The sequence below is a fragment of the Triticum urartu genome, chromosome 3A (assembly GCF_056163025.1).
Source record: "Triticum urartu cultivar PI428250 chromosome 3A, HENAU_Tu73, whole genome shotgun sequence".
NCBI lineage: Eukaryota > Viridiplantae > Streptophyta > Magnoliopsida > Poales > Poaceae > Triticum > Triticum urartu.
Window position 1 is genome coordinate 173,046,057 of NC_141875.1, and position 20,518 is coordinate 173,066,574.

A 20,518-nucleotide genomic window follows, 5' to 3' on the forward strand; every position below is an offset into this window, starting at 1 on the left:
AGGGGGGACGGCAAAATGTTGCACGTCCGCCAGCGTCACTCCATTAGGCGGCTAACGGTGGCCTTTGTCGTCCGCCAGCGGATGGCAAATTTGAGCGCCTCATTGCCATCCGCCAGACGACGTCAGCTATACGTCAGCGCCCGCTCTTTTTTGTCGTCCGCCCGGCGGACGGCAAAGGCAAAGTCTTTGCCATCAGCTTGGCTTTGCCGTCCGCCACGGTAGGCAAATTGGCCAAATGGTCCATCCCCAGGAAGCACAGGTGGGCGCCACGTGCCCCTTTGCCATGTGCCACCGACGGCAAAGGGGTCTTTGCCGTCTGCTGCGGACGGCAAAGAGCCTGCACTGCCTCTTTTTTGTTCTGTTTTTCTTATATCCAACAATTATCACAACAAATATTTCACAGCACATATATATCCATCACATAAATATCCAGCACATATATATCCAACATAATAAATATCCAGCACATATATATCCATCCATACATACATAGTAGGTTGCACATAGTTCCATCGATCCATACATATTACAATATGCAAAGTTTCATCATAGCAAGCGAGCAGAATACAAGAAGTGCATCAAAGGAAAAAACAGGAAAAAACAAGCAATCCATCATAGGAAGCTGGCTTTCGTGAAGTGAATGAAACCTGCAAAATGACAAATAAGAAAGTTAGAAAAAGAAGACTAGAAGAAGAATTAGACTAGAAGAAAAAGAATAGAAGAAGAAGACTAGAAGAAGAAGTATATGCCATATATTAGCTAACTTAGGTGAAATGTATCGTTTATGAGCTAACCTAGGTGAAATGGGTAGTTTATGAGCTATCCTAGGTGAAATGGATCATTTTGGAGCTAAGTTAGGTGAAATGGGTCATTTATGAGCAAACCTAGGTGAAATGGGTCATTTATGAGCAAACCTAGGTGAAATGAGTCGTTTATGAGCAAACCTAGGTGAAATGGGTCGTTTATGAGCTAAGTTAGGTGAAATGAGTTGTTTATGAGCAAACCTAGGTGAAATGGGTCGTTTATGAGCTAACATAGGTGAAATAGGTTGTTTATGAGCTAACCTAGGTGAAATGGGTCATTTATGAGCTAACCTAGGTCAAATGGGTCGTTTATGAGGTAACCTAGGTGAAATGGGTCGTTTATGAGCTAACTTAGGTGAAATTGATCATTTTGGAGCTAACTTAGTTGAAATGGGTCTTTTATGAGCTAACTAAGGTGAAATGCCACGTTTTTGAGCTAACTAAGGTAAAATGGATCCTTTTTGAGCTAACTTAGGTGAAATGGGTCATTTTGGAGCTAACCTAGGTGAAATGGGTCATTTTAAAGCTAACGTAGGTAAAATGGATCATTTAGGAGCTAATCTACGTAAAATGGGTCATTTTAGAGCTAACTTGGATAAATTGGATCACTTGTAAGCTAACTAAGGTAAAATGAGTCATTTTAGAGCTAACTTAGGTAGAATGGATGGTTTATGAGGTCAGTAAGCTTATTAAGTCATTTTGGAGGAAAAGAAGCTAACTCTAGGTCATTATGGTAAGCATATTGGAGGAAATAAAGCTAAGTCTAGGTCTTTATGCATTTGTTAAGCAAAACACTAGAGAAACTTACCGTGATCACGGAGGTGTAGGAGCGGGCTGGCTCGCGCCGGTAGCTGGAGAAGGAGCGGGCTGACTCGCGCCGGTAGCTGGAGAAGGATCGTGAGATGCGTTTCTGGAGTTAAGCTGCACCAAAGATCATTTCCAATGTCTCGTTAGCATTATGACACTCAAATGTTAAGACTAGCAAGTAATGTCCATTCAAATTAAACTCACCGTGCTCCCAGGAGCAATCACTGGCATCGGCGGAGCGGTCTGACCGGACTTCTCGCACACAGACTGCACATTTGGTTTTCACAACAGAGTCATACTAGTTAGTAATGAGACTCAAATGTTAAGACTAGCAAGTAATCTGCAGAAGAAACTTACCACAAGGAGCTCATACATGGCCCTTGCCTGCATGTCATTCCGTGCCCTCTCCTCCTCCAACATCTTTGTCGTCCTCTCCTCCAACTCCCGCTGCCTCTCCGCCGCCTCCGCCAGAAGTTTCTCCATTCTATCTCTCTCACTCTGTATAGCAGCCTGCAACACCACTCACATGACCATTTGTAATCATTGATGGAAGCACACACAATGTAATGGAGAAAGATAGCTGAGTACGTATAACTAACCTTGAAGGCGAGTTGGACTGGCCGTTCACGAGGCCTTATCTCAGGAGCGGAGCTCGACTGGCGCGCCTTGATCTCCGGGAGAGTGCTAGGACAACGGATAAGTCCATCTCCCATGGCTATGGAGCCATGGGACCTCCCGCCACCAGATATCATCAGCAACTCTGTATCAATGGGACCCTGGCTCGAGTTAAAGTTCTCCCCTTTCCTCGCCTTCCCCTGATCTCTATATTGCACGAGCTTGTCGTGGGCGGAGATGTTGGTGAAGTTCTTTGGATCATCGAGGTCAGACGCAGAGAATGCCTTGACTTTCTTGTAAGGGCCAGTGTGGGCCATGGCATACAGGTCATACACCTATGGCACCAGGATTGTTGCATTATGCACAAATTAGCGAATGAAATGAAATTGTCTAATAGAAATTACCGTTTGTTTGAACCAAGAGACGAAACCGGGATAGCCGCCTCCTTGCTTTGCGAGAAGCTCATACTCTTCGACGGAATCCTTTTGGATCTCTGCTCCATACGAGAATATGGCGACGTATCGACTGTATGACATATCCAGGAATAAGAGCAGTTCAAAGGAAATAGAAGTTGCGAAACAATGTACCGAGAACTTACTCGATGTACGGCCGCACTTCTATCAGGTTGTTGAAGATATACAACGAAATGGTCCACCATTCTTCGTTATCCAAAGATACTGGATGTGAAACACTAGCTGGTGCGAGATTCCCTTTGAATAGGCTGAGGTTGGATCCACCCTTTTTAGGCTCGCCAGCATTGTACCGAGGCTTCGGATTATGCAAATGACAATTTTTGGCTTCGTAGTGCGCTGTTACGAAGTTTGCCGCCTCCTCTATGATGAATGCCTCAGCCATCGATGCTTCAATTCTACGTTTATTTTTACATTTTTCTCGAAGTGTCTTCTGCATCCTCTCAGTTGGGTAGCACCAACGATTTTGCACGGGCCCCCCCAATCTTGCCTCGGTCGGGAGATGCAAAATCAAATGCTGCATTGGATTAAAGAAGCTCGGTGGAAAGATCTTCTCTAACTTGCAGATCAACTCCGGCACCAACTCTTCCATTTCTTCTAGCACGCCAGGCGATAGTTCTTTCACACAAAGAACACGGAAGAAATAGCTGAGTTCTGCCAGTACTAGCCATTCATCCTCAGGGATGAAGCCACACAACATCACCGGCATTACCCGCTCAATCCATATGTGCCAATCATGACTCTTGAGACCAAATATCTTCAGTTTATCAAGATTCACTCCCTTCTTTAGATTCGCTGCATACCCATCGGGGAACATCAACTGCTGTTGCACCCACAAGAGAATTTCCCTCATAGCTGGCCTTCCAAGATTGAACCATGCCTTTGGCTTCGTCCAGTTCTGCTTTCCTTTCGGTTCTTTCATGTTTTGTAACGGCCTATCACATAGCGCCTCCAGATCGACTCTAGCCTTAGTATTATCCTTTGACTTCCCATCTATGCCGAACAATGTACCAAAAAGTGCCTCGGCGATATTCTTCTCAGTGTGCATCACGTCGATGTTGTGTGGGCAAAGGAGGTCTTTGAAGTAAGGCAGATCCCATACGCATGTTTTGTGAGTCCACGCGTGCTTAGTATTATACCCCTTGAAGTACCCTGGACGTTGTGGATCTGGCTCGAGAGCGTTTAACTGATCCATGGTCTGTTGGCCTGTCAATGCAGGTGGTGCAGAGTTTTTGACAACTCTACCCCTCATGAAGTTCTTCTTGTCTTTCCTGAACTTATGGCGAGGATCCAGGAACTGTCTATACATGTTGAAGCAAGAAAACTTGCGACCGTACTGAAGCCAACGAAACTCAAGAGCTCCCTTGCATGTGGGGCATGGGAACCTTCCATGCACACACCAGCCAACGAATAGCGCATACGCCGGCAAGTCATGCGTCGAGTACATGTACCAGACACGCATTATGAAGTTCTGTTTGCTAAAGGCGTCGTATGTCTTGAACCCATTATCCCAGGCTTCTTGCAATTCGTCCTTAAGCGGCTGCATGTACACATTCATATTTTTCCCTGGATAGTTGGGTCCTGGAATTATGAACGTCAGGAAAATGTTCTTTCTTTGCATAATCTGTCCGGGGGGGAGATTGAGTGGAAAGACAAATACGGGCCAACAACTGTATTGGGCTGCCGTCATACCAAACACACTGAACCCATCCGTGCTGATGCCGACTTGAGGATGCCTCGGATCTGCCGCTTTGTCAGCATGTAATTCATCAAACTTTTTCCACGCAACACCATCCGATGTGTGTACCATCATCAGATTCCCATCTGCATCTAGTTCGGTTCTTTTGCCTGTTTTGTGCCATGTCATCTATCTGGCCATCTCTTCGACCATGAAAAGACGTTGAAGTCTTGGTACGATTGGCATATACCGAAGAACACTAACGGGGATTTTGGTCTGTGTCTTCTCTCCCATACCGTTGTCTACCACAATATACCTGGAAGACTTGCAAATGGGACAATAGTTCAAGTCCGCATAGTCAAGCCTAAATAAGGCACATCCTTTCTCACAGGCATGTATCTTCTCATAGGGCATCTTCAGTGCACGGAGGATTTTGTCCGACTGGTACAGGTTTGCAGGCATTACATGGCCTTTGGGTAGAAAGTGTCCAAATACTGTCATAATTGCGTCATAGCATTCTCTGCCCAAGTTGAACTGAGCCTTCAGAGCCATTACTTGTGAGATGGCATCCAACTGACAAAGCTCAGTGTGCTCGTGGAGCAGACGTTTTGAAGACTCCAACATTTCATTGAAGGCCTTTGAAGATTCCTCCATCTCCTTGTCCGAATCCTGAGCATCATCATAATCTTGCACCATGTTTTCCATCCCGGTACCATGCTCGTCGGTGCGACGACGATCCACCTCAGCTCGGTCACGTTGGGCAGACTCACCATGAAATGTCCACACCGTATAATCAGGCGTAAAACCACTCTTCTGTAGGTGTTTGCCCATTTCAGCCTCTGTCTTCTTTTCCCAATTGCCGCACCGGAAACAGGGGCACCAGGTTTTCTTTTGGCCATTTGCAAATGCGGCTTGCACAAACCCCTTGTTTTTGTGAACCATTCAGCGCTCCATTTGTTCTGACCAGTGTGACCGGTATACATCCACGCACGGTCACTCATCTTGACTTTCAGAGCTACTGGACACACAACAATTATATATGTAATTCACCATGTATATATTCATCAGTTGATCTAATTTGTCAATTTTATTACGTCCATGCAACCTACACTCTAATAGGTAATGATAGGTCCTAATCCCACCCGTGTATGTGTAGATTGGGTTCATTTTCCCATGCTATGCTCTGGATCCGACGCAAAATTTCGGCAGCACCTCCCCGCTGTTCTCCTGATACACGTCTCTGCAATAAACAGAGAGGATGTGTACCCGGAGAACAACAGGGGAGGCACTGACGAAATTTATGCGTCGGATCCGGAGCAAAGCATATGGGAAAACGAACCCAATCTACACATACTCGGGCTGTCCATGGATAGCGTTGGACAATTCGAAAGAATCAAGGTTATAAATAGGCAAATGCATGCATATTTATAAGTATGACGCTTTCGAACGGGAGACACATATTGGTTACGCATACTGATGATTCAAGACACATATATAGCTACCTATCAAGTTTCATCGGAATAGATCAAATAATTAATGGGGGAGGAGGACTTGTCATTTGTGCTCACCCACGAACGAAGGGGCAGAGCTCGTCAAACGCACGGCGAGGTCGTCAAACACCAAACCTCGCAGCGATGAAACAACTGCACATTTAAAACTACACGATCAACACAATTATATATGATGTTTTTCATAAAAAAATCGAAAAATATATGACCTAACTAATAATTCACAAATATATGACCCCGTCGGCCTCTGGACGGCCAAAGAACACATTTTCGGGAGGTGTCGGGGGTCGGGGTGTCCTGTCGGTGTCGGGGTGCCGTGTCGGGGTCAGGGTGCTTTTTCGGGGTCGGGGGGTCGGGGTGTCGTGTCGATGTCGGGGTAGTGCCGTGTCGGTGTCGGGGTGTTGTTTCGGGGTCGGGGTGTGGTGTCGGGGTCAGGGTGTCGGGTCAGGCTCGGGGTCGGGGTGTCGGGTCAGGCTCGGGGGGTCGGGGTGTCAGGGTCGGGGTGTCGGGTCAGGCTTGGGGTCAGGGTGTCGGGGTTGGGGTCGGGGTCGGGGTCGGGGTGTCGGGGTCGGGGTCGGGGTGTCGGGGTCGGGGTCTCGGGGTCGGGGTGTTGTGTCGGGGTGCCGGGTCGGGGTCGGGTTTTTTTTTTCCTTTTTTCCTTTTCTTCTTCTTCCTCTTCTTCCTTTTCTTCCTTTTTTCCTTCTTCTTCTTCTTCTTCTTCTTCTTCTTCTTCCTCCTTTCCTTTTTCCTCTTCTTCTTCTCCTCCTCTCCTCTTTTTTCTTCTTCTTCTTCTTCTTCCTCTTCTTCTTTTTTCTCCTCCTCCTCCTCCTCTTCTTCTTCTCCTCTCCTCTTTTTCTCTTCTTCTTCTTTCCTAAAACTAAACTAAACCTAAACCTAAAACTAAAAAAACAGAAAAAGGAAAAAATAAATCTAAACCTAAAACTAAACTAAACCTATAAACCTAAAACTAATCCTAAAACTAAAACTAAATCTGAACTAAACATAAACCTAAAACTAAAAAAACAGAAACCAGACGGCACTGCGGCAGGGGCGGCGGGGGCGACGGGGCGGGGGGCGCCGGGGCGGCGGCGGGGTGGTGGGGCGACGGGGCGGGGGGCGCTGGGGCGGCGGCGGGGTGGTGGGGCGACGGGGCGGCGGCGAGTAGCTGGGGAAAGAAAGAGAGAGAGGGGGCGGGGTGGGGCGGCCGTTAACGTTAGTGGGGCCCTCCCTCTTTGCCGTCCGCCCCCCTTTGTCGTCCGCCTTTTTGCTCTTTGCCGTCCGCTAGCAGATGGCAAAGAGGGGGGCCGTTAGGTTTTTTTTAGCAGCTCGTCAGTGGGGCCCCTCCCTCTTTGCCGTCCGCTAGCCGACGGCAAAGAATATTTGCCGTCTGCTAGCCGACGACAAAGAACTGGCTGATGGCCTAATTTGCCATCAGCCAGTTCTTTGTCGTCTGCTTTTTGGTAGCTGATGGCAAAGAGCTTCTTTGCCGTCTGCTAGCTGACGGCAAAGAGCTGGCAGATGGCAAAGTAGCTGATTCCAGTAGTGAGTGTGCGAGTACGAGAATGACGAAAAGAGTGGTGGAGTGAGGCATGGACGGTGATAAGAGAAGAGGGGAAGCTTGTGTTTGTGCTAGGCACACCTGGATAGAGAGGCTTCATCTCGCCGTCCCGCCCGTTCAGCCGCCCCGTCCTCCACCTCCAAGGAGCTGCTCCGATGATTGCCTCGTCTATCGCGGCTGCTCCATCCCCACAGCGTCGCCTTAACCTGCTCCACCGGAACCGCAGCATCCTCACCGACTCCTCAGAAGAAGCCGGGGCCTACTCGGCGCCACCAAAGAGGTTGTACGCTCATCGCATCGCACCTTCTCCTTAACTCGACCTCCTGGCGCCGACGGTGCTCCATCCCGCACCCCCATGGAGCGGCTACCTTGAAGCCGGCGCCGCGAGCGACATCTCCACGGCAGCTCTCCCCCAGTGCGAGGCCCCTTCGGCGGCGGCGTCCATACCATCCGGATCTGCTGCTGCTGCTCCGGCTCTCTCTCGATCACTCGCTCGCCCAGTTGCTGCTGCTACTCTCCCCTGCGCTCGTGCTGCTGCTCTGCTCCAATTAAGCCACACTTCAGTCGACTGAATCGACTTTTAGGTCAATCGATTTTCAGGGGTTGGGGGGGCTCGCCGAAGTTAAGGAAGAACCACCCGCAGTGGGGACGGGGGCTCGCTGGAGAGGTACCCCACTATCTATCTTAGGGTTCAAGGTGGGGGCGGGGGGCCTAGAGGGCTGGCCGGGGCGGCGGTGGCGAGTTGTTTTGGGGCGGTGAGGCGGCGCTGGGGCCGGCGGTTCGGCCGGTGGTGGCTGATGGCTCAGGGGGGTGCAGGTTGAAGATGAACTGCAGGCCCTCCCTAAACTACATGTCAAGTGCCTCTCTGCTACCATTGCGTTCAGTTTCGACAGTAGCATTTAGATTCCACAGTAAATTTCAGTTTCGATAGTTAAGTTCAGAGTCAACAGTTTTTACCTCATCTGTTGTAGTCAGGTGGTTTTTGGTGAAGTTAATTTTACATCCATTTTACATCATCTATTGGAGATGCTATTAGAATCCCACTTGAGATTGACGATGTCTGTCTTGTGCTGCTTCAACCTTGACGTCTTACGGCTCACCGGAGCTGCTCCAACGACAGAACTATCCGTCACAACAGAGCAGTGCCCTGGATGCCGTCTACAGATTCCTCAGATCTTCCTCCACACCTCCGATAGCCACCTCTGCCTCAACTGCTTCAGCGACCAACCCAATGATGCTGAGGTCGACACGGCTACGGCAAAGAGATTGTACACTTGTTGCATCACTTATTACTATACATTCACGTCGATCCATTAGGGCTATTTTGGTTCAACGGAAAAACATCGATCCACTGGTTGTTACCATCACTCTAAATTTCTGCATGCTCTCCTTACATAATCTCACCATATTTTTTCCGTATGCATGTCAGATATTGTACACAGTCATGCTGAACATGTAGAGAAAAAGAGAAGAGTTTTGCGCGGCAATACAAAGTCATGCAGACATCGCTCCATGGTGGGTTCAATGGCAAACCCTCCCCACCCCTCTCCAGATTGTAATCTAGAGGAAGATATCTGTTCTGAGGCGGATTTGGACGCCGCTGACCACTCCTATTTACCCCCCAAGGTGTTTCCTCTACCTTGGCATGTTGATGTTAGTCATATCATGCATATGTTGCCTTGCAGTGCCTACTTTTAACATCATATATGTCATCTGCTTAGTTTAGACATGTTCTGTAATGCCACCTGTTTAGTTTCTATACCATATATGGGAATTATGCAGTCTCATGTATTTTAGCCAGCCATAATATATGTGAAATGTGCAATGCCATCCTGTTTAACCAGGCATCATATATTTGAATGATATCTTGCCCATCCTTCTCTTCATTAAATTTCCATATGTCGACAATGTTTGTACATTAAACTACTCTTCCTGTGAATCAGCCATTTGGGTGGGAGTTGGAAAAATCTGGAGTGAAAACAAGGCCTTTAGAGCAGACAGTGCTACCTGTTGAAGCAGATCTCTTGTTGGGTCCTGATAGCTCCTCAGAAATGGATTCAGAGACTGATGACCGGTCCTATTCCCCCACTGAGGCGTATGCTCTAACTTGGCACGGTTATACTGCTCATATCATGCATACGGTGTCTTGCATTGCATAGTTTAGACATCATATACACAATATTCAACACCATGTTCTTAGTTCAGACATCATATCGAATGCCCTCTGTTTAGCATATAAATCACATATGTGAATTAAATGATGCGATCCTGATTACTTAGATAACATGTAGGTGAATTATGTCATGCGATCCTGTTTAGTTATTCATCATATCTTTGAAATATGTTATGCTATGCTATCTAGTTTAGATAGACATCATATATGTGAAATTATGTCATGCTATCCGTTTTAGTTAAAAAATATACATGTCAACTATTTCATGCCCTCTTTTTTCCACACTATCTATTGCATCTGTCTCTCATACAATGTCTGTACATTCAACTATGTTTCCTATTTATCAGCCATTTGAATTGGAGCGGGTGATGCCAGTATCTAGCGGACTAAAAACACGGTCTTCAAATAAAACAGTGCTACCTCTTGGTGGAGATAGCACCCCGGTTGTACATGCACAAGAACCAACCCTACCACACATAACTCAAACTCTCGCAGATTCTACCCCTACTACGATGGACAGAGAACTAGCTTCACCCAATCTAACCCCAACCCCAGCCGATAGTAACCCAGTTCCTGTTGACACGGCACCATCTCCACCACAGAGCTCCCAAACAAGAGCAGTTAGTAAGGCAGCTCCAGTGCCCATAGGGCCAGTACTATCACGACGAACCCCAACTCCACCAGTTAGTACGCCTATTCCTGTGGAGGAAGCACAACCAGTTAGTCGTAGTTTAGCATCTATCGCATTTGATGTTGTTAAATCGTATGTGCGTATCTTCCCATCATGGAAATATTATACTGAAGACGAAGGAAAATGCCAGTTGCAGGTGTTTGTCCAGGAGTTATGTGTAAGTAATGTTATTCATGGCAATTACTTTGCTTCGTCCCATACATCCTACCTCCATGATGGTTATAATACAGCAAATTTTCCCATTTTTCTCTATAGAGAGGACCGATTTGGAAACTTAGGATGAGGTAACCTGTGCTAATACCTCTGCTATCTTCAAGAATGTTTGGTGGCAGTATCGGAATTACGTGAAGAAAACGTACTTCACCAGCAAAGAAACTCATCAAATTCCCTTACGTTCTCCTGAGACACATTTACTGGACGATGACTGGGAATGCCTTGTTCTGTACTGGTCCCGAACCAAGAATGTGGTAAGGTCTATGAGCTCATTTTCTATTTTTAAGTATTATATTCTTGCGTCTTACTGTACTCTGTTCATGTAGAACAAGTGCCTAAACCTGAAGAACAATTGTTCTAATTTAAGATTCCATTGCTACCATAGGACATAGATATATGTTTGTTTGATGCTTTTATTATGTACTAGTACTTGGCAATAGAAGACTTGGTAGTTTAATCATGTCCACCTTACTAATGAACTGGTTCACCGAAATGAGTTTCATATACTAGTACATGCTAAACTTGTTATGTGTCTTCTTGTTTCTTCTTTTAGAATGCTAGCCGAATATTGGGGAAGAGTGCCTTATTAAGCAACGGTAAAGGAAGTAATGCAGATAAGGTTCAGGATAGTGACACATCCTATCTTGGTTTAGTGTTGGAGTTACTGGCCACTACCGCTTGCACAAGCTATTCAAACTCACTGTCTGAATCAGTTCGGTTTCTTGAGTCTCAACTACAAGCTGAAAGACATCGATCAGCTGTGCTATGACAAGAAGCGGAAGGACTGCGGAAGTCCCTGGAGCATTCAGATGCATACTTTTTGGTGCAACAGCAAGCGTTGGAGGATTTTAGCGCCAAACAGGACAAAGCTAATCAGCTTGCTAAGCTTATTGCCAGCATGGTGGATACCCAGGATAACGTTTCTTGAGCTCTTCTGTAGTTGTTTCAGTTATGCTCTTATTTTGCTGCCATGTTTATTTGCACTGGTGGCCAATTTTGACGGCCAGTGTATATGATATGCTGCTTTGTTCCCTATATTTGCACTGGTGGCGAACTTTGATGCCCAGTGGATGTAATATGTGTAATAGCCATGATAGCCTAGCGTTAGTTGCTTGCTTATTTATTTCCTTGTTGTCTTGTTTATTTGTTTGCTTGTAGTCATTGCAGTTCTTTTTCCGTGGTTAACTAGTGGCTGCAATAACCTAACTTTTAAAACTAGGCCACAATAACCATGGACTAATATTTACTGTAGTGACACTGGGCCTCCTACGGGCCGTAGAAACAGTGGGCCTTCTACGGGCCGTAGAAATAGTAGGCCTTCTATGGGCCGTAGAAACAATGGGCCTTCTATGGGCCGTATCATCAATGGGCCTTATACGGGCCGTATGATCGATTGGCCAAATATGGGCCAATAACAGGCCGCATTATGGTCGTAAACGGGCTAAAGTTGGAATCGTCCATTCATGGGCCGACCGTAATGGGCCATCGTTAATAGGCCGTATTTGATGACGCTATGAAAACGGCCCAACGTATTAACGGACCACAAACAGGCCGACTGTAACCACGGGCTGAATTTGGACCACAAGCAGAAAATGATAGTAATGGGCCGTAAGTAAACGAATGCTGGAAATGAGCCCAAGAATAAATGGGCTCTGAGAAGGCCGAAAGATAACATGGGATGGAAACGGCCCAATGGAATAACGGGCCATTAATGGGTATAAAGTGATACACTGTTCATTACGGGCCAGTTTCACCACGGGCCATTAATGGGTGTAAAGTGATACACTGTTCATTACGGGCCAGTTTCACCACGGGCCGTTAATAGGCCAAGAGTTACATAGGGCCTCATATGGGCCGAAAGACGTCATGGGCCATACATGGGCTAGAAGTGAAAACGGGCTGGAATCATATTGGATGGCCCAGACGACGCTACTGGGCCTAATCCGGATAGGGCATAACAGGCCTTGGGTTAGCGAGCTATAAATGGGCTATATGCGAACAGGCCGTTAATAGGCTTTCCATGGGCCGGCCCGCCACCTTTTGACCAAGTCAAACGGGCCGGCCTTTTCACAGGAATGGGCCTCTGTTGGGCCGTGACGCGTGTCGACATATTATAGGCGCCTTCCGTCGAATGAGTGGTTGACATCTGTCCCAACGATGAACCCACACATGTTTCCTCCAGCCAATGATGATTTTACACGTGGAAAATCCCCATTGGCCGGGGCTGTTAACGGGTTATCGGATCCAAAACCCGACCCGATAGCTTAACGGCGTTCCGTTATGGTGGATGCCACGTGTCGGTCACCCTTGACGAAAGCACTTCTGTGATGCGCGATTTATTGTCATGGCAGTGGACACTTCCGTGATGATAATTTTGGTAATGTCATGGAACACTTCTACGACAGCACAGGTATGACTATCTTGATTCTGTCATAAATTTGTCATGGATGTACATGCATGTCAAAAAAAGCAACCTACTGTGACAAACACGTATCATCACGGAAGTGTATTTTTTTGTAGTGATGGTTTAGGAGGAAAAGGCATGGGTTTCTGAACCCATGGTTCTCTTTCTTTACCGTGCTTCCTAGCAACAAAGTCTCTCTTATCATAACGTTGATTCTTTGATTGTGGGTTATCAAGATTAACGGCAGTTTCAATCTCTACTTCATTGTCATTACTAGGTTGAGCATCAACATGAACATCATCATTAACATTATCACTAGGTTCATGTTCATTACCAAATTGTGTTTCAGCATCAGAGATAGAAATATCATTAGGATTCTCAAGTGTGTCAATAACAGCTTCACTAGAAGCATGCAAAGTCCTATCATTTTTCTTTTTCTTCCTCTTAGAAGGACTAGGTGCATCAATAATATTTCTCTGAGAATCTTGCTCAATTCTCTTAGGATGGCCCTTAGGATACAAAGGTTCCTGAGTCATTTTACCACCTCTAGTCATAACTCTAACAACATTATCATTTTTCTTACTATTTAATTCATTGAGCAAATCATTCTAAGCTTTAAGTACTTGTTCTACTTGAGTGGTAACCATAGAAGCATGTTTACTAATAACTTTTAGTTCACCTTTAATATTAGCCATATAATCACCCAAGTGTTCAAGCATATTAGCATTGCGTTTTAATTCTCTACCAAAATAAGCATTGAAGTTTTCTTGTTTAACCATAAAGTCATCAAACTCATCCAAGCATGGGCTAGCAAACTTAGTAAATGGGATTTCAGCTTTATCATATCTATGGAGAGAATTTACCATTACTACATGTGTCGGGTTATTAGGACCATGTGTTTCTTTAATAGGTGATGGATTAAGACCATGTATTTCTTCAACAGGCGGTAAATCAAGACGATGTATCTCTTCAATAGGAGGTAAATTCTTAACATCTTCAGATTTAATACCTTTTTCCTTCAAAGATTTCTTTGCCTCTTGCATATCTTCAGGACTGAGAAATAGAATACCCCTCTTCTTTGGAGTTGGCTTAGGAGTTGGTTCGGGAATTGGATCAGGAATTGGATCAGGAAGTGTCCAATTATTTTCATTAGTCAACATATTATTCAATAGAATTTCAGCTTCATCTAGTGTTCTTTCCCTGAAAACACAACCAGCACAACTATCCAGGTGGTCTCTAGAAGCATTGGTTAGTCCATTATAAAAGATATCAAGTATTTCATTTTTCTTAAGAGGATGATCAGGCAAAGCATTAAGTAGTTGGAGAAGCCTCCCCCAAGCTTGTGGGAGACTCTCTTCTTCAATTTGCACAAAATTATATATTTCCCTTAAAGCAACTTGTTTCTTATGAGCGGGGAAATATTTAGCAGAGAAGTAATAAATCATATCCTGGGGACTACGCACACAACCAGGATCAAGAGAATTAAACCATGTCTTAGCATCACCCTTTAATGAGAATGGAAATAATTTAAGGATATAATAATAGCGAGTTTTCTCATCATTAGTGAATAGGGTAGCTATATCATTTAATTTAGTATGATGTACCACAACAGTTTCAGATTCATAGCCATAAAAAGGATCAGATTCAACCAAAGTAATTATCTCAGGATCAATAGGGAAATCATAATCCTTATCACTAACAAAGATAGGTGAACTAGTATAAGCAGGATCATACTTCATTCTAGCATTCAAAGTTTTTTGTTTCAGCTTAGCTAATAATTTCTTAAGATCACTCCTATCATTGCATGCAAGAAAATCCCTAGCAGTTTCTTCATCCATAACATAGCCCTCAGGCACAATAGGTAATTCATATCTAGGGGGAGAGTCTTCATCATCACTTTCATCAATATTATCAGTTTCAATAATTTCATTCTCTCTACCCCTAGCAAGTTGTTCATCAAGAAATTCACCAAGTGGCACAGTAGTATCAAGCATAGAAGTAGTTTCATTATAAGTATCATGCATAGCAGAAGTGGCATCATCAATAACATGCGACATATCAGAATTAATAGCAGGTGTAGGTGTCGCAAGCTTACTCAAAACAGAAGGTGAATCAAGTGCAGATCTAGATGGCACTTCCTTACCTCCCCTCGTAGTTGAGAGATAAATTTTTGTTTTAGCGTCTTTCAAGTTCTTCATAATGATAAGCAGATATAAATCCCAAGTGACTCAAAGAATAGAGCTATGCTCCCTGGCAATGGCGCCAGAAAATAGTATTGATAACCCACAAGTATAGGGGATCGCAACAGTTTTCGAGGGTAGAGTATTCAACCCAAATTTATTGATTTGACACAAGGGAAGCCAAAGAATACTCTCAAGTATTAGCAGCTGAGTTTTCAATTCAACCACACCTGGAAACTTAGTATCTGCAGCAAAGTAATATGATAGTAGTGGTAACGGTGGTAAAAGGTAATGGCAGCAAAAGTAATATTTTTGGTGTTTTGTAGTGATGATAACAATAGCAACTGAAAAGTAAATAAGCGTAGAACAATATATGGAAAGCTCGTAGGTATTGGATCGGTGATGGAGAATTATGCTTGGATGTGGTTCATCATGTAATAGTCATAACCTAGGGTGACAGAGAACTAGCTCCAGTTCATCAATGTAATGTAGGCATGTATTCTGAATATAGTCATACGTGCTTATGGAAAAGAACTTGCATGACATCTTTTGTCCTACCCTCCCGTGGCAGCGGGGTCCTATTGGAAACTAAGGGATATTAAGGCCTCCTTTTAATTGAGTACCGGAACATAGCATTAACACATAGTGAATACATGAACTCCTCAAACTACGGTCATCACCGGTAAGTATCCCGATTATTGTCACTTCGGGGTTAACGGATCATAACACATAATAGGTGACTATAGACTTGCAAGATAGGATTAAGAACTCTCATATATTGATGAAAACATAATAGGTTCAGATCTGAAATCATGGCACTCGGGCCCTAGTGACAAGCATTAAGCATAGCAAAGTCATAGCAACATCAATCTCAGAACATGGTGGATACTAGGGATCAAACCCTACCAAAACTAACTCAATTACATGATAAATCTCATCCAACCCATCACCGTCCAGCAAGCCTATGATGGAATTACTCGCGCATGGCGGTGAGCATCATGAAATTGGTGATGGAGGATGGTTGATGATGACGATGGCGACGGATTCCCCTCTCCGGAGCCTAGAACGGACTCCAGATCAGCCCTCCTGAGAGAGTTTAGGGCTTGGCGGCGGCTCCGTATCATAAAACGCGACGAATGCATCTCTCTTGGTTTTTTCTCCCCGAAAATGAATATATGGAGTCTAGGTTGAGGTCGGTGGAGCATCAGGGGGCCCACGAAGCAGGGGGCACGCCCCCCACCCTCGTGGACAGGTGGGACACCCCCTGACGTGGATCTTCCTTCCAATATTTATTATATATTCCAAAATAATTCTCCGTTGATTTTCAGGTCATTCCGAGAACATTTATTTCTACATAAAAATAACACCATGGCAATTCTGCTAAAAACAGCGTCAGTCCGGGTTAGTTCCATTCAAATCACGCAAGTTAGAGTCCAAAACAAGGGCAAAAGTGTTTGGAAAAGTAGATACGATGGAGACGTATGATAAACTACCAAGCCCAACCAAAGATGTTTACGACAAAACGGATGATGTTATCATTACTGGTGTCAGCTATACGGCCCTAGGTAACCCCACTGTTCTGTCAAAACATAGTGCTAAGGAAGAATTTTTTGCTATGGACAAGGGCAAGTGGAAGGTGTACTTGGAAATCTATGCTCATCTCAGCGCCCAAGATGTTCATTATGGGTTTTTAAACCGACTGTACACTAGGCGTGACTATGAAGCCAGTTTACTGAACATGATGAAGGAACGATATGAGGTAAATGGTGCTAATCTCTGCATAATTACTCTTCCTTTATGACTGGTTTAGGCTATCAACTCCTGTAGCCCCCAAGGAACAGTTTATAATACCGATATGAACCGGGACTTATAAAATACTTCAACTTTGCCTATGTATCCCCAAGGGACGGTTTATCTTTTCAAGATGAACCGGGACTTTATAGTGTAAGACTCAAAATTCTCATTGAACACCTTTGTAAACCGATGAACAACCAAACTGATTGATGGAAGAAAAAATTCATAGCTTTAACTTGAGGAAATATGCATTAGCCCCCAAGTGCCAAGAATAATACTTGTATTGAGCTTGGGACTTTGCAAACTTTTTTGGAGAAGAAGCAATAGACATTAGTCCCCAAGTGTCAAGTGTATGACTTGTCATGTGCTTGGGACTTCAAATATGTACTGCCAACTCATAAATTGCCTGTCTCTTGCAGGCCGAGCTTAGCAAAAAAGAATCCCAAGTCGCTGATACGTCTCCGTCGTATCTACTTTTCCAAACACTTTTGCCCTTGTTTTGGACTCTAACTTGCATGATTTGAATGGAACTAACCCGGACTGACGTTGTTTTTAGCAGAATTACCATGGTGTTATTTATGTGCAGAAACAAACATTCTCGGAATGACCTGAAACTTCATGGAGCCACTTTTCAGAAAATAAGAAAAATACCTGCAAAAGATGAAGGCCAGGGGGCCCACCACCTCTCCACGAGGGTGGGGGGCGCACCCCCTACCTCGTGGGCCCCATGTTGCCTCTCCGACTCCAACTCCAACTCCATATATTGAGTTTCGGGGAGAAAAAATCAGAGATAAGAAATCATCGCGTTTTACGATACGGAGCCGCCGCCAAGCCCTAAAACCTCTCGGGAGGGCTGATCTGGAGTCCATTCGGGGCTCCGGAGAGGGGAATCCGTCACCATCATCATCATCAACCATCCTCCATCACCAATTTCATGATGCTCACCGTCGTGCGTGAGTAATTCCATCGTAGGCTTGTTGGACGGTGATGGGTTGGATGGGATCTATCATGTAATCGAGTTAGTTTTGTTAGGGTTTGATCCCTAGTGTCCACTATGTTCTGAGATTGATGTTGCTATGACTTTGCTATGCTTAATGCTTGTCACTAGGGCCCAAGTGCCATGATTTCAGATCTGAACCTATTATGTTTTCATCAATATATGAGTGTTCTTGATCCTATCTTGCAAGTCTATAGTCACCTATTATGTGTTATGATCCGTTAACCCTGAAGTGACAATAATCGGGATACTCACCGGTGATGACCGTAGTTTGAGGAGTTCATGTATTCACTATGTGTTAATGCTTTGTTCCGGTACTCTATTAAAAGGAGGCCTTAATATCCCTTAGTTTCCGTAAGGACCCCGCTGCCACGGGAGGGTAGGACAAAAGATGTCATGCAAGTTCTTTTCCATAAGCACGTATGACTATATTAGGAATACATGCCTACATTATATCAATGAACTGGAGCTAGTTCTCTGTCACCCTAGGTTATGACTGTTACATGATGAACCGCATCCGGAATAATTCACCATCACCGATCCATTGCCTACAAGCTTTCCACATATTGTTCTTCGCTTATTTACTTTTCCGTTGCTATTGCTATCATCACTACAAAATACCAAAAACATTACTTTTACTACTGTTACCTTTTGTTACCGTTATCACTACTATCATATTACTTTGCTACTAAACACTTTGCTGCAGATATTAAGCTTTCAGGTGTGGTTGAATTGACAACTCAGCTGCTAATACTTGAGAATATTCTTTGGCTCCCCTTGTGTCGAATCAATAAATTTGGGTTGAATACTTTACCCTCGAAAACTATTGCGATCCCCTATACTTGTGGGTTATAAAGACTATTTTATGGCGTCGTTGCCAGGGAGCATAGCTCTATTCACTACAAAAAAAGGCACATCCGTGACATTTTGGGCCGAACAAATTTTTTTTCTATCATACATATGACACTTCTATGACGATAATTGTGACAAAACCCGGTATCATCATAGATGTGGTGGGCTCCTACTTCTATGACAAAAAATCATGTCAGAAAATGGGCTTTTCGTCCTGGGCGGGCCGGAGACGCAGCTACATGACATTCTTTGGGCCGTCCATGACGGAAAAAACCGTGGTAGAAGCGAGGGCGAGGAAAATTTTGGGGAGTTCCTGGTTACGGTGGGAGGTCGGGGCCGAGCGATGCGCGTTTCTCTCGTACACGTACGCGCGTGTGTGCGAGGTGTTGGCTCTAACTGAACCCGAGCGAGGCATTGGGCTCTAACTGAACCCGAGTGATTGCACTGGAGGCTACGCGTTACTGAACCCGAGCGATCGATCGATGGCTGTTAACTGAACACGATCGAGTGATTCCTTCGCTACTACTGCTAACTGAAGCCGATCGATGCTGCCTCTGGATGAACAGTGAGCGTTGCGGGGGGGGGGGGGTGGATGAACAGTTCTCGGTGGGGGTGGATGAACAGGACCCCGTGGTGTTGCCTCTGGATGAACAGGACCCCGATCGATCGAGCCGGTTGGGGCTGGATGAACAGGACCCCGTGGAGGGCTGGATGAATAGGACCACCCCGTCGAGGCCTAGATGAACAGTAGACGGTGGAGGGCATGATGAACAGTAGCCCGTGGAGGGGTGGTTGAATAGGAGCCCGTGGAGAGGGCTGGTTGAACAGTAGCTGGTGGAGTAGCGCGCGGTGGAGGCTGGATGAACAGGAGCCCGTGGATGAACAGTCGCAGGTGGAGGCTGGAGGAGGTCGACGGTGGATGAACAGTAGCGCGTGGAGGCTGGAGGGGGTCGACGGTGGAGAAGAATAGTATCCCGTGGAGTCCCATTTTGCGGTACGCCACACCCCTCCCGATGAACAGGACCCCCGTTTCGACCGTAGCGCTCCAACACAAGTCCGTTTCCTCTGTTTTGCGGTACGCCACACCCCTCCCGATGAAGAGGACCCCTGTTTCGACCATAGGAGGTTCGTTTCCTCCGTTTTGCGGTACGCCAGACCCCTCCCGATCAACAGGACCCCATTCCGAACGTAGGAGGTCCGTTTCCTCCATTGTGCGGTACACCAGGCCTCGTTTCCATTGCCTGTTCCGTCCAAGCCCTCCCGATGAACACGACCACGCATTCCGTTCCGACCCAGCCAGTTGGCTCCCACGCGTTCCGTTGCCTCCCCATGAACACGACGCATTCCGTTGCCTCCCCATGAACACGACGCATTCCGTTGCCTCCCCATGAACATGATGACGACAATGTTTCTCCGTTCCAACCCAGCCATGTACACGAGCCCTGGCCGTACATATGCGCGAGTAGGCATTCGAGACCCCGCCCGTATGTACACATACGTGGCCGTATTTTCTTTCCTGCACCCTGGCCGTTGTACGTACGTGTACATGCTACGTGCGCGCCTCTACTACGACACGTGCGCGCCTCTACTACGACAGGTGCGCACCTCTACATCGACCAGTATGTATGTACACGTTCGCGACCAGAATGACAACGCTACATACGCTTCAACCAGGTGGGTCCTGACTGTCAGGCACTTCCTTGCCTGTGAAGATGTAGCTGGTGGGTCCCAGCAGTCAGGGGGCGAATCGTTTTTTTACCCGGACGCACTTCCTT

General features: G+C 45.7%; 1 protein-coding gene across 1 annotated transcript; it reads right to left on the reverse strand.

Annotated features, from left to right (window-relative positions):
• Nucleotides 1–7,924: 7,924 nt before the first annotated feature.
• Nucleotides 7,925–15,118, reverse strand: LOC147979084 (uncharacterized). Its single transcript, XM_087515025.1, has 2 exons — nt 13,784–15,118; nt 7,925–7,978 (listed from the first exon to the last, which is right to left on the reverse strand). The coding sequence occupies exons 1-2, from the start codon at nt 15,116–15,118 to the stop codon at nt 7,925–7,927; spliced, it is 1,389 nt and encodes a 462-aa protein (XP_087371151.1).
• Nucleotides 15,119–20,518: the final 5,400 nt, after the last annotated feature.

Bases quoted from the DNA above. Each gene is read 5' to 3' on its own strand.
- LOC147979084 (XM_087515025.1), bottom strand. From the start codon at position 15,118: ATGAAGAACTTGAAAGACGCTAAAACAAAAATTTATCTCTCAACTACG. The intron at 7,979-13,783 runs GTAAATTCTCTC...TAATTGGAGCAG, and splicing joins ACCCGACACATGTAGTAATG to AGCAGCAGCACGAGCGCAGG.